Source organism: Bemisia tabaci, chromosome 6, assembly GCF_918797505.1.
Source record: "Bemisia tabaci chromosome 6, PGI_BMITA_v3".
Lineage (NCBI taxonomy): Eukaryota > Metazoa > Arthropoda > Insecta > Hemiptera > Aleyrodidae > Bemisia > Bemisia tabaci.
The window spans coordinates 1,645,390-1,660,661 of NC_092798.1; the positions used below are offsets into that span (position 1 = coordinate 1,645,390).

General features: G+C 35.7%; 1 protein-coding gene across 1 annotated transcript; it reads left to right on the forward strand.

Moving 5' to 3' along the window:
- The first annotated feature begins 1,149 nt into the window (after positions 1–1,149).
- LOC109033890 (protein DENND6B) lies at positions 1,150–12,973 on the forward strand. The gene is made up of 8 exons (XM_019046738.2): positions 1,150–1,608; positions 2,541–2,807; positions 3,663–3,848; positions 4,803–5,038; positions 6,149–6,339; positions 7,183–7,457; positions 8,743–8,955; positions 9,835–12,973. The coding sequence occupies exons 1-8, from the start codon at positions 1,453–1,455 to the stop codon at positions 10,030–10,032; spliced, it is 1,722 nt and encodes a 573-aa protein (XP_018902283.2). The 5' UTR covers positions 1,150–1,452; the 3' UTR covers positions 10,033–12,973.
- The last annotated feature ends 2,299 nt before the right edge of the window (positions 12,974–15,272 follow it).

The window sequence follows — 15,272 nt, forward strand, 5'->3', positions numbered from 1 at the left end:
AAAAAGAAAATATCTCTCAGGATTTTTTAAGAAAAATTTAGGATTTTTTTTTCTTTTCTTTTCTTTTCTTTTCTTTTCTTTTCTTTTCTTTTCTTTTCTTTTCTTTTCATACCCGTGATTGGTAACGCGCTCCATAGAACTTTTTATTCTCAAGGGAATGCTTACCTAATGAAACCAACAGTGAAAAAGCTCCGTACGAAAATATTCATCAAAGCTTGTTCAGAACTCATTTGAAAAGTTGTAAATTAAAAAATCCGTGAAAGCTAGCCTAGAATTCGTTGATCACCCAGAGAGCGGCACTATTGTAGCAAAAGATTGAGATGACAATAATTTTCCCACCCTAGTCTTCTGTAATGTGAGTGCATGCCACAACCAAACACAAATACTTCCGTGCATTTCTGAGTAGATGAGAAAATGGTAGTGTCTTCAATTTTTGAATATGCAAACACGAATAGTTACATTTAAAGCGCAGCAGCCAGCTCAATGTAGTATTTGTATTTTGTAGGTCGACATATGCCCCGAATTATTGGTCTTTGATACTCTTGCTTTGGCCTCGCATGCCAATAATGTGGCAATACAACCTTTCTCATGGGGATGCTGCAACTGCTGACACGATCCCGAGTATTTCTGAGGAAATGAGAAAAGTGGGAGCGCCTTCAACTCTTGAGTGGGCAACACGCACAATCGTGAAACACGAATAGTTGCATCAAAGCGCCGCGATCAACTCAGTCTAGCTTTTGTAAGGGACATAATACATAAGTTAGCGTATAAATTTCATTAAAGTTAATTTAGACACCCCATTACCCCCTATAATTTTATAATTTACTTCTAAACAGTTCCCACGCTATTATGTGGTATCCAAAAACTTTAGTAGGTATGTGTAATCCAAAAAGGATAGAAAACCTAAAACAACTGTAAAAAAAGATATTTAGAAGTGATTCCGTGAAATCTAAAAAAACTATAAGACATTGGAGGTGATTCCGTGAAAATTCGTTTTGCTTTTCGAAATGGATCACGACCTCGCAACATCTCACAAAACGTGCACTATCTCTCCCGGGAAATTTTTGAACACCTGTGTAGTTCAATGTTCGGCCACTTGCAACGCCACCACTCACCGTTTTCTTGTTCAAGGACGCAGTTGTATTTTTCGGAAGAGTGAAAGGTCCTTGAAAACTAATCACGTGTTGATATGTTTTGATTACGTTGTTTTCAGACTTAGTGATAAAATGTGACAATTACAATCATTACTTAATTAATGCGATATTGAAATGGCTCCCTTTTCTCCCATCTCTGCTCTTTCGAATTTAATGTTCCACGGTATCACATTCATGTGCTAGCTTCATTTTTAGTGTCGTCCCGTTTCGCGAATCAAAACAATGGAGTTGCTTTCAAATTGCTCCAGTACTTCCAAAATGAACAGAAAATGAGGCTCCTGCCTTAGAGTGATCTACAATGGCAACAGAATCTGGAGAATCTGGTTCTACGGATCATGGTCACGTTTGCAATATTAATGCAAATGGCAATCCACTCAAATGGAAGAAGTTGAAAAGTTGGATTCAATGTATTTGCATTGTTACTTTCGACTTGGAACTGGGACAAGCTATTGAGGTAAGAAGCCCCTTTCCTGAAAGAGCCCTACTTTTTAGGAACTGCAGAACTTTGAGCTCATTGCCAAGCCTGTAATATCAGTCGCTGTGACATTTTATCCGCAGTAAATTTTGGTATGCAGGTTAATGATGTTCATGCCCTTTGATTGACCCGGTCTCATTATCACTCAATGTTTCATCTAAAAAAAGGATAATAATGTTCCAATTTATCCTGCACAATTTTTATCCATCTCCTTATTATAAAGATTACCTTCAATCTGTACATGGATGCCTCAATTATTTTGAGGGGAGAAAGCAATTGGTAAACATAACCTCAACAGCTTTTGTCCAATACTAAGGGTCCACAACTCGGGTTTGCTTGCGCCGCGTTTGAAATGTTCTCTTTTAGTCGTAAATGAATCCACCAGCAGTACTTGATCGGTTGCCATTTAAGAACATGGCTGCCTGAAATCAATGGTTTGCTTTCAGTGTTAATTTGGAAGGTAGGTAACTAATGCCACTGGTGGAATGGTAGATCATACTGAAAAATTTCCCGGTACTCTCTGACCATTGATTGTAGTAACTGGTGGTACTATAGCCACCAGCGGTGGCTTTATTGGTCGTGACACCAGCATTGGCTGATCAAATCAAGAATGCACTGTGGTGATCAGTGGTATTGGAGAAAGAAACCGAAGGAGTGAAGAAACCTTCACAGTCTAATATATTCTGTCATTAATGCCCTCAGGATTTCCGTAGACTAAATGGATAATTTATTCTGGAATTGGTGGCATCAGATTTATTGAGGTTTTGTTCAAATACAGCAACAACATGACTGTCAATTTCTGTGTTTAATTCCAGACAACATAGTATAACGGAATCAGTTGATAATGATCTAAGTATGAAAGAAAAGTTGTCCTCTCTGTTACCTTTCTCTAATTAATTACAATGTTCCAGGTAATCTTTCCTAATGACGCATTGTCCGAAGAAGATCAAACAAATATCTGCTACTTGGCCTTCCCAGACTCTAACTCGGGATGCATGGGTGACACACAATTTCACTTCCGCATTCGTCAAACGTCTGGTGCTGAGTTGAGCGAAGAACATGTTGCATACAACAATAAATGTCCGCCATATTTACAAGTACACAGAGCTTATTTTTATGGATATGTTTTCTTCCGGCAAGTGAAGGACCACTCATTACCGCGAGGGTATTTTCAGAAGGTAATCATAAATCCTTCTGTCTAGTACCTAGTTCAATTCTTCATACTGAGAAAACAACCTACAACCAGGAAATTAAAAGAAAACCAAGTGATATGATTTGAAATTTTTAAAAAAAGGCTTCAGATTCTAATCCTGCCATAACCATGAACTCAACTATTCAAAACTTAAAGCCAAATTTTTGCACTCAGAATTTTATTTCCAGATACTAAATTTTTAGCAGGAAAAATTTCTTGTAGGTACAGGTTGGAACCTACCCCTAGCCAATTTTTATTAAAAACCTAAATCTCCACTAAATGTTGCCTAATAACCTCATCCAAGTTTTTTGTTTTTAGACCCTTCCAAAAAAAAGGATTTGAAGCTCAAAGTAGCACTTTTAAAGAGGTGTGGCCTCATTAGGCCGCCATTATTGTTATTATTGGAAGGTAAAAGAGTTATCTTGAAGCCCTGTGAACGGAGAGCGCATGCTTTTACGATCGTTATTTATCTTGTCTCACCTTGTGTCTAAGATAGTAACAATTGTATCTCTTTGCGTACCGTTTAACTTGCATCTAAAATTAGTTATATTTTCTTTATGTTTTCACTTGGCTACAGAACTATTTTGTCAAGACATTGCTGATTACAGGCAAAGTTTTTTACATGAAAAGAATCTTCAAAGCTTTGAGGGTTTTTTATTCAGCAATTCAAAGGAGTAGGTCAATCCAAATTTTTGTTTGAAAAAAATGAAATCTAGTGATGATACTATGTTCACTCCATCTTCCTATTTTAAAACAGTGTGATTTACTTAATTCTGTTATTTGTTATTGGACGCAGTTCCCTTGTTTTCTCTTTTAAATTTTCAATTTTGTCTATTTCTAGAGTGTTATTATCATTTCAAGACTGCCATTCATTAATTTATTCACGGAGTTATGTGGCATCATTGCTCCTGAATTTTTTAACCATGGTCTCGAAAGCATCACAGCAGCTTGTCACGATATTGACCGATGGCCATCACTATCACCAGGCCATTCAGTTGTTTTACCTATTTTTGGTTCCTTAATTCAGGTATATTTACTTAAACAATTTCAGCTACTTTTCATTCTAAAACGCTCTCTGGTAGAAGCTTTTTACATTGATCAGAACTAACAGCAAAGATTCTTCCCTCTGATCTCATGAATTGCTCCGCAACTGCGCTTTCCTTTGGTATAACTGTAAATATATTTTGATAGAGTGTTGCTTGAAAATAAAATGCATCTCTTAATTTTCTATGGGTGTTTCACCAGTATTGTCATAAATAGTGATAATGAAATCTTATTGCTATTTTGTGATAGTCCAAGGTATAGAAAATTGTCCTCTTAATCAACAATTTTCCAATTTAAAAACAAAGCTCTCAATAAGTGTTTTATGAAAGTAAATATTTAATACTGTAAATGACTTTGTAAAACATTTTTATTCAGAGCCTAAAATATTTCATCAATAAGGTCATGAAATTTTCTTTTGGCCTTTAAATATGACGCTGAATGTCACCTTTCTACTAATACAGGAGTCCCAATTCTTGGCAATGATCAGGACAAGAGCTCTTATGGGTAATTAAAATCTTAAATCATCCAAAATTAAGCTATTATACCAAGATTGGGCTGTATTTTGAGGAACTCTATTAGAACACTTGTCAAATGTTAGACAGAAATGTAATAATTAGTTAAAGATGAATGTCTTATGATTTGAAAGAAGTTATTCTGTTGATTATCATTTTTGGAAGAAATTGTGCATGGAAATTTGTGCCCTAGCATTGCAGCTTTTTTGGGCTGGAATGTTTTCCAAGCCACCAAAAAAGAAAATTTGGGTTATCCGAATTGCAGATAATTGAAGCAGGTATATACCATTAATTTCCCTACCCACACAAGTGTTTTTAAGGATGAGTCAGATATTTTAGTTCCCAATTGCAAAATGTTGTCCAATTGAGACTGTTATCACTGTACAATAATTCCTCTCTGATTAAGACATTGATATTTTTTTCAGACTCAAATTCCTGTCGATAGCAACAAAAGTCAGCCATCCATCGGAATTTCGTCTGTCGCTTCCTGTCTCTCTTCTACGCTCTTAGCCACGGTTCATGAAATCAACATTTTCAATTCATTCTCTCACATCGTCAGTCATATTCACCTGTTGTGGGAGCTTGTTTTAATTGGTGAACCCATTATAGTCATGTCCTCATCCCCTGCTGTTTGCTCACAAATGGTCCAAGCCTTAGTCAGGTAAATTTTTTTCTTCCCTATTAGTATTTCCATATCTTTCAAGGCTTATAGCAATATTAGAAACGTTTGTTGTTTCAATTAATCTTTTCCTGTCAATTTCAGGGTTAGTTTTATCAGTATTGGTATTACTGGATTTTTAAAGAGTCTGGGAAAACCTGAAAATGTCTGGGAAATTGACAAAAGTGTTAGGGATAAATCACTAAGTCACCTTTATATGCTTTCTAGAATGGGTATGATGTTTCGAACAACAAATTTTGCTCGTAAACTGTTTGAATCTCTCAGTTGGAAAACAACCCAACTTGAGTCTCTTACGATGTTCATTTTCTTGCACAGAAACATTCCTCTTCTGGCTTTTATACAGTTTTTATCATTTCTTGAAAAATTTCATTTTGCCAAGATGGATCGTTTTCGAACTGAGAGATTCATTTCTGATCATGTCTCTTTAACCATCTGGCATATCTTCAATAGAGAATTTGCAGGTGTCTGAAATTTGATGAATTTTGTGTTTAAGTAGAAACTACTGAGTGAACTGAAGACAAGGATACCCTTGGCTAATGAATTGAACAATTACTGGAGAAGATATGACAAAATTATCTAATCTGCTAAAATACATGTGTTTAAATGGGAAATGCTGCCAGATAACGTCACAAGGCGGTGCATTTTCTCACTTTTAAATCTATTTTTATACTATTTCTCATATCAGAAAAAAATTATAAAAAATACTATGAAATCAGCTCTTTAAGACCTTTCGAATGAAGCAGTAAAAAATGTGCATGCAAATTCTCCATTGTTGGGGAATTCCACTAAAATGTGTCAGGAAAATCAAGAAATTGTCACAGAATTTCATTTTCTTCAACAAACAAAAGTATCAAAAAGTTTTCTTCAAACAAATGTAGAGGCCCTCCTCAAACAATTTTTTTGGAAGAAAAATTACGTAGAAACAGGTATATCATAGACTACCAACCTTCACAAGAACACATCAATAGCCCATTGCAGCTCTGACCATGAAGACAGGCTTGGCTTCATGTGAACCAATGCTTCAAATGTATTTCAAGAGGGAAGTTTCCTTCTCGTAACTTTAATCTTATTTTTTCACCTTTCTCTGTGCAGTATGATTGTGCCTTTAAAATACCATGCAGACTTCCGGCCTTATTTTACTATTCATGACAATGAGTTCAAGGAATACACCTCTAGGGCTCAAGCACCTCCGTCTGTGATTTTGGGTGTTACTAATCCATTTTTCGCCAAAACTCTTCAACATTGGCCACACGTGATCAAAATTCCTGATTCTGCAAATTTAGGTAAACATCAGTGTCCACCGTTTAACTTTATATACACAGCTTGACAGCACTAACCGGAATCTGTCTAAGTACATCTGATGTCTAATTTTATCGCATACTTTCTATTCATTTATTTTTTTAATACTAAAACTATTCAAGCAACAATCATTAAAAGAGAGCAAAGTTAAATCCTTTGAATTTCATTCACAGTAACATTTTACTTAGTATTTATTTTAATGTTGCAAGCCCCTCTTATTTCTCTAACAATTTAAGAGTTTTCAACTCGGATAGTATAATGACCATTGTGATGTCTTACATGCTTTTACCCATATATTTTATTCCTCCAGTACCTTGGATTTACTGTTAATCAATAAAATGTCGCTAAATAGAAAAGGATCTAGGTATCCAAAGAGAGAGATATAAAAAATGCGTATCCGCCGATGCATTTTTTAAATCTATAATTAGTTATTTGCATGTTGTTTTTTTCTGATCTTGTATGTTCTCAGCGTCTATTCTGCTTGGTGACATTGAATTCTAGTAGCAAGTTGATTGAAATGAGAGATCTTGCAAAAATCTATGTTAATAGAATTTTATGTTGAAAATTAATTTTCGCCTCTTTATCCTGAGTACCGTTTAACTTTCCTATATTTTTCAAGAATATTTTATTTGATGCTACTTACAGATTTAGAAAATTTTACAGGGCATGATAATATTGACTTTTTCTCTCAATTTATGAATTATTTACCCTGTAGAAACCGTTTTGGCCTCACTTTTCAGTGCATTTCTGAAACATTTTACAATTTTCACTATCTTTTTATTTATCTGCATCTACATTTTTTATTTTTATGTATTACTTTATTTCAGATAATTCTCAAACTTTTAAGTTGAAGAAAAGGGGCAGTGGGTTAAAGCTACTGGACTCAAAGCCAGGAGTATATACTCAGTATCAGCCGCATCTCCAGAAAGACAAAGCTATCGTCAAAAAATTATTGAAGGGTATAACAACAAATAGACCAAATGAAGTCCAGTCAGCCCTCCTGAAGCGGCACCTTTTAGAACTCACCCAAAGCTTCATGATACCCCTCGAAAGGTACATGGGCACTCTCATGCCCTTGCAGAAAAACGTATCCCCATTCAAGGTATGAAAAAAACAAATTCTCTTCTATCCTCTTATCCTTTGCTATACGAGGCCTGTTGGACTAGAAACCAGATTTTGGTGATAACTTGCAATGCGTCCGAATTAGGTTTTTTTGGCCTTTTCTGATAGCTGGAAATATACTTAAGAACGCTACATTCACGAATTTGAAAAATCCTAATTAGCTTCGTTGGGTTGTGGCTTGAAGTAAGGTGGCGTCATGGTTGTTCTGCAATTTTTATGTTTGACCGAACTTGTCTCTCTTTTTTCGGTCTTGCACTACCTTTTTCAATACACAAGGATGATTGGAGTTTCGTCTTCATATTGTAGAGGTACACTCAAGTTTTGTCACCGAAAATTATACCATCCAAAAAGTAGGATCATTGTTAGAACGTTCAAACAGCTAAAGGAAAATTGACTTTTGGTTGGATTTTTGTTCAACGGACAATAATCAAGGGGCAAGTGTACCTGAAACTCATGCATGTCTACATATTCTATCAAAAGTAGGTGTACAGAACCTTCAGAAATATTACACTGTTCAGCAGGCTCAAAACGAGCATTTTTGAGCACTTTTGCCCGCACCTCTTCCAAGTGGCAAATTTCAATTACCGTTGATGGTCGATTCCCAAACTTATCATCTTCGACGGACTCCTGACCAGTTTTGAATCGTTTAACCCATTCAAAACAGTGGGAACATCTCATACAATGATCATGGTAAACTTTACTTAGCATATACCAAAAGTTTCGGTACAAGGTATACCGAGTCTAAAACAAAATTCAATGTTAAATCTTTGCTCTATCAGTGATCGCATGATGAAAATCGCAGAACGTACCTAACTTACTCGTATTCAAGGTGACACAGAATAGACACTGATCAAAATAAACCAAATCTGTGAATCTAGCGTTCTTCAGTATGTTATCAGCTATCAAAAAAGTTCAAGAAAACCTAATTCGGGCGCATTGTGGGCTAATTATCACCAAAATCCGGTTTCTAATTTAACGGACCTCGTAAGTTCAATTATTGTTCAATCTGAACATCTCATTTGGAATTCCCAAAAATGAGCCCTTTCTTATGGAACGTTTCTTATAAATTTGAACAGTTCACTTACCTTATTATCATGGTTCATAAAATATAACGCTCTATCAAGAGGGGGGTCAAAGCATTGCTTCATTTTTTTCAAAATCCGAAAATTTGCTTAACATATTTTACAAATGGCCACTGTGCACCTCTATCCTATCCTCGTTTTCTTGCATATAATTACTAATTTCGTATTTCCTTCTTCTTTCAGGCGACTCCAGTTCCTTATCCATTTAATCCAGATGATTTTTTCGCATCACTAGAATCTTCTGGCCCTCAGCTTACGTCAAGGATTAAAGGCGACTGGGAAGGGTTATATCGAAAATTCTTTAGATCTCTCAACTTTAGCGGCTGGTACAATGCCAAGTACAAGAAAATGGCCGAAAAATTAGAAGTTCTTCAGCTCAAAGCTTTGTCAGATGCTGTAAGTCCTGCCCTTTCAGCTTTGATCTTTTCTTTGATTTTCCAGTTCCTATCTACATCAATTCCCAGGCAGTTCTCAGCAAAGCAAAACTTAAAATTGATTAAGCATTCCCTTACAATAAAATGTTTATGATTCGTTGTGGTCAGAGTATGCAAAATGCCCTTTGCCTCCTACGGACAAGTATACTCGTCATCGCAAAATCGCACATCAAAAATGTTCATTTTCGGTTCACAGGGTTGCCACAGTCAAGGAAAACCGGGAAATACCAGGAAATTTTAAAAAGTCAGGGAAAACGGGGAAATGTCGGGGAAAATGGCAAAAATGGCGCAAATGTCAAGGGAAGTTTGTTAAATCACCTTCATTTGCTTTGTAGAATGGGTTTGAGGTTTTGAACAACAAATTTTGCCTGAAAACTATTTACAATTATGCCCTCTTAATCATCCGACACATCTTCAATTGTCAGGGAATTTCATTTTCTAATTTCTGTGGCAATCCTGTCTTCATTTTTTCAAAAAATGGGGGCTAGTATTTAACTTTGGGTGACTGATCTTCACTCGTACATACTTAAGGATAAGGCACACAAAGTTCAAGCTCTTTGGTCGAGAAATAGGTGAATGAGGGCAAGAAAACTCTAAATAGTCATTTTTGCCATTTCTAACCTCAGGCGGAGGAGCACAGGGTGAAAATCTAACTCAGGAGTCAAAAGGTTAGCGACCAGGAATTGTCAAGGAAATCAGGGAAAACGTCAGGGAATTTTATTTTGCAAGCGATTTCGTGTCAGGGAAATCGAAAAACACGGATTTCGTGCGTGCATAATTTTCCTCTTCTTCCTCTTTTACTTACCTCATTCAAGAATACTAAAATTTTTTGACTTTTCAGGACTTCAAAAAGTGGGTGCTCGACAAGCAAGAGGTCGAACGAGTGGACATGATCTTACGAATTAGGCATAAAATCGAGCTTTGCGAATCTCAAGCAGTGACTCTGAACGACTTTACAAGAGACCAGCTAAAAGTGAAAATCAATGATATTATAGCCTCCTTACCGGATGATTTGAAGATTGTCTTGTCTCCGCGGTGACCTGCAAGCTTGTCTGTCACATTTTGGAGTGATAGATAATGATTCTTTTTGCCATTTCTCAACGGAGATTACAAAAACTCTTTTTGAGATATTTATCTCCGTAGATTTCTTTTATTCATATGCTTCCTTGTTTTTGAGATTTTGTCTAAGTTTTGGTATCTGGCTCCATTTTGAGGTGAGATTAAAGAACTTATCTTTGGTAAGTTTTTTTACTACTTCCGTTCTTAGATACTCTTCCTACAATTTAAGTGTTAAGAAGCTCAAAAAATTAAAGAAAGTGTTAGAATTTTGTAATCGGGTAAGCTCAGCTTACAACAATGGTGCTATCCTTTTAAGATTTCATCAGGCAAGCTTCCTTCTTCGGATTCATTTGATCTGCAGGTTGTCTCTATAGTAGTTGAAAATGTGAATCAATTGATTGGAAGAAAAACATGTATCGAACCCTCCTCTTTAGCATTGATTTATGAAAGGAAATTGTGAAACCAATTACAAAATTCTGTAAAGTGTTGTTTTGGAATTTGTAAGTATTACTGGTTTGAAAGGTTCTGAGTAAACACTTAGCTATATGAATCAGCATTTCCCAAAGTATGGTTTCTTCTTGAATTTAGAGTCGTTTGCTTTGAGAGTTATTATACTCTTCTAGTTTTCTATTTCTTCTGCAACTTTCCAGTAATTTCCACTTCTCGAAAATTTCATATATTTTGATAACATACCAATTCAGTTTGATGATTAAAATTTTCCATCTTCTTCACTGTGTTGAAACGAAAATTGTCCATCTGTGGAATAAATAGCCGTCACTAAATATTGTAAGGAATATCTCAATTCCCAGAGGAAAATGTCAGTTTGCTGAAATTTATCCAAGAAATTGCAAAGGAAATCATCAACCCCTCTTTATCTAACGGTTGTATTATGATAATCGCAAAGGAAGCTAATGAGTTCATCATGCTAGAAAAAAGGGAGCTTTCCACAACCTTCAACTCTCTGAATTCGTCGCTTCTGACGGCTTTGATGATCTCAGAAGTATCGTCTCCTACAGCTAAGATGGCAGTGTGGAAAGTGGTTGAACATTGGCAAACATGTAATGCAATGGAGGTCAGAAATTAGTTCAAATATATAATTGAAAAGAACTGTTCAAAGTATACCTATTATTATGAATCAAATAATGCTCAGTAGAATGCCTCCCCATATTTTGTGATAAATAAACCGAACGGACTAAAGCTGTAACGGGGAGTGTAAAATGAGGAGGCATTCTCATTTACTATAATGCAGCTACCAAGGTCTTTCTACAAAGAAAGTGTTTTTGTAGCAAGGTACCATGTAAATTGAAATCAAGATGTTTATTTTTAAGATATCATTAACTCATAGGTCAGTCAACAAAACCAAAATTTTGGCCCTGATATCTCAAGACAATTTACAGCCATTCTGCCCACAGGGCATAATGACATTTTGAGAGGGACCCTAATGTGCATTTAAACCGAAACATCATTGAAACTAAGGAATTAAATTTATTATTATTATTCTGTTCTTTGTAGAATTGAGTACTCATATTTCCATCCTTGTCCAAGAGTATATTACAGTACTCTCTTGCTATAACGAATTGGCAAGGGACCGGGCGATTCCTTTGCAAAAGCGAGATTTTTGTTATAATGAGTGTTGTTATAGCGAGAGAATACAATACATTTAAATTAATTCTCTCAGTGTTAACTTTTTGTACCTCTGAATTTTTTTCGGGCAACAATATGTTTCTCAAAAAATTGTAAAATAAATATGTACCTAATTAATAATTTTCAAATTTCAGCCCCAGCAGTGTAACTATCACAGGTTTATCATATTGTCTCTTCTTAGATTATTTTATCAAATTTTGAAAATAGTGGCCAAATTCTGGAAATTATAACGCATATGAGCTGTTCGGAAAAGACCTGGCTTGACACTGGAAACAAAGGATGATTTAAAAGCTCAGGATTGAAACTAACCTAACCTATTTGAACAAATATTGACAAAGTTTTGGCAGTTTTAAACAGGATCAATGCAAACTGCCTGCTTTTTTAATTTATCAAGATTTTTTTTTTTTTTTAATTTAACCGTGTTCATTTTCCTAATGATTTTTTAATCCTCCCGAGAACTCAGAAATTTCTGAAATGGCACTGCATGATATGTTCAAATTGGTCTATCATGTGACGATTCTGTTTGTTAGTGCAGTATTCCAGTATTCCAAAGTGGGCAAAGTATTTCCAAGTGGCAGTAGTGGGCAGTATTCTGTAGGCCTTGTTTTTTCTTTGCATTCTTATTGTTAGCATTGTCAAATTGCGATTCGAACAGCAAATAACCTGTTACCATATTTTTTTTTTCAAGGAGCCCCTTAGATTTTGTCTTAAAAGACGGTTCGAAAAAGTTTCATGGGCCACTTTGAAGAAACTGAAAATTGTCCAAAAAGAGTCCATATAGGTGGTTTAAGTAGACCTTTTTTTCAAACTTCCATAACTTGGCCAATTCTCAATCAAATAAATTGATATTGATCTCAATCAATAACTTTTTCAAGTCTTCTTTCTAAAAAAAAAAAAAAATAAATAAATAAATAAAATAAAAAACAAATTAAAATTGTCTTGATAAGTAGGTTTGATCCAAAGCTACGGGCCATTCAAGTTCTTTTCTGAACAGCTCTCATAGATCACAAAGGCCTAGATATCTTAAAAAATATTAATTCAAGTGCCCTAATTCTTATTTTAACTTATTTATTTCAGCTCGTCATATCTTGTTTATCTAGAAACTGAAATGATTTATCATTAAGAGTTTGTAGCATCTTATTTTAAATCTTTTTCAGCACATTAAAATGCTCATCTATTAATCAGGAAGTCAGTACCTATGTAGGTACTCTTCATTTTTGGCTTTAAGATCTCTGATATTTGTATTTTTTTAATATAATCGATTCCTAAATTCCAAACTCTCTTGCAGCTTGCACTTTCTTTCTCTTACCAACAACTATTATATTTACCGCTTCATACTTATTTCTTCCCCCGTCTTTCTAAAAAGAAATTGACTGTCATAGGATTGTCTTCTTCATTGTCAACCCTTTATGGAATCTTAGAGTCTAGGGGTCACTAATCTATTTTGTAGCTTGCATTGAAAGAATAAAGTACCACATTTGTTTTCAAAATTTTAAATTTAAGGGAATCGATTTTTCAAAAACAGAAAAAACTAACGGAATTTTGCAAAATTATGGTAGAGGGGTAAGTTTCAATTTGTTAAAACCCCAAAAATATGATGTTATGAATTCGTAAGGCTATGCCATAGAGGGTTAAGTAGACAGATTTTTTGTGCCAACATCTTTATCATCCAAGTTACAAGTACAAGATTGGTTTTTGGACCGCTGCCAGAAAGCCTGTGACTTAAGTCACACTGATATTTCCCCATTTGAAGCTATGTCAAAGAATCGATTAATAAGGTGTTCCTTGTGAACACCCTGTTCATCAATCCTTTTCCATAGATTTAAATGGCAAATCAATGGAAATATTGCAAAGCACGTCACGCCAGTGCACAGATGTAAGTGTTGGAAATGTAGCAAAGGCACTTTTTTATACATTGGAGGATTATTATGCAAGGCTCTGGCTCCTTAGGGGCCACGTGGGCGGCCCCCGGGGGGTTGTACTTCTTGGATGCCAGAGGGGCAGCACCCGGAGGGTTGGACTTCTTGGATGGTTGGGTACCCCTGGAAGTTTTTTCTCTCAAAAACACGTACCTAATTGTTGAAATTCATACCCTGATTCTTGAATCAATGATTCGCCCTCAAATCGCCGGGTATGCAAAATGACTGTCGTGACGCACGAATAGTGGTATCAGAGTTTTGCATTAAGATTACGGATTGATTTGAAGGCGCTCTTCTGTATCCATTGTGAGTGGCCTTGTACAATGATGTTGAGCAAAAAGTTCGTAAGTTTGGGTTATCAATCAAACCGTATATTAGAAAAATGCGGAGGAATAATATTTTGAAAATATAATAAGATTGTTTTTTGTCTCTTTGTCTTATTTCCAAAAAGGGAGCGCAGGCGCTTGGGTCAGATTGTGTATTTTAAGTCTTCTTGGTTCGGTCATCGTATTCTAAAGCAAAACTGAAACAGTCGGCGTATATAAGATCGCGACTTACTCAATAGTGGTTGTGAATTTATAAAGTTTCGCACATATAAAATGAGCTTTCGTTGATGAACTGTGAATAATCAAAATTGAGGCAAAGGTACTTTGTCCACTGGTCCATTTAAAAGCCGTAAAGCGTGGATGGATGGAGCTTGGATGTCCTCCGGGTTTCTACGGGCACTTGTACATAACGTATACATATAGATGGCTATAGGTTTCTAACGGTTACATGCGATGAACCCAATGTTACCACCAAAATTCTGAAACTCTCCAACTCTCTTTATTTAATAATCTAAATTTTCGTATATACTCCCATTTTAAAAATTCTCTCTATAGACGTTAATAGCCTGTGACGCTGAATGTCTTAAAATATGTACCTATACTAACTAACTAACTGTATACGCTGAAGTGTTGGAGAAAAAAAAGTAAAAAAGTATTACCCATATACTTTTTTGAGGGTCCACGTAGAGACTATATTCCATAGATTACGCACTGTCTTCTTACCTACCTATGGTGTAAAAGATACCCAAGGAAGCCAATTCTCTGATTCATATATATGTACTATATTGATGACTCGTGGTACCTAATGGATCAACCATAGCTTCCAAACAAGTTTCAATGTCAGGTGGAGCATCCCCGGAGCCTCGGTGCCACAAAACATGGCTCCAAATAAACAATTCAGCATGATATATATTCGCCCTCTTTTTATTAAATAGGCAAAAACACATTCGCGCCTGCTCACTCGACGCTCAGAGGCGAGGCGTGAATGATCGATTATCGATATTTCTCCATTTGAAGCTATGTTAAAGAATCGATTGTTAAGGTGTTCTTTGCGGGCACCCTGTGAATCGATCCTCTTCCACAGGTTTAAACGGCGGATCAATCGATATATGGATTGCATTTTGCAAAAAGGAACCAGAAGAATTTCAACGATGCTAAGATTGTGCATTTTCATCCTTTGCAATGAAATTACTGCCACCATGTAAAAATATGAAATTTACAGGGTAATTTTTGCCTTAAATTTACAGTTTTAGCGAGTAAAATAGAGACTGTTAATAGATAATCAGGTTTTTCTACCAAGACGAAAGAGATTGCTCAATCTTAGCAACATT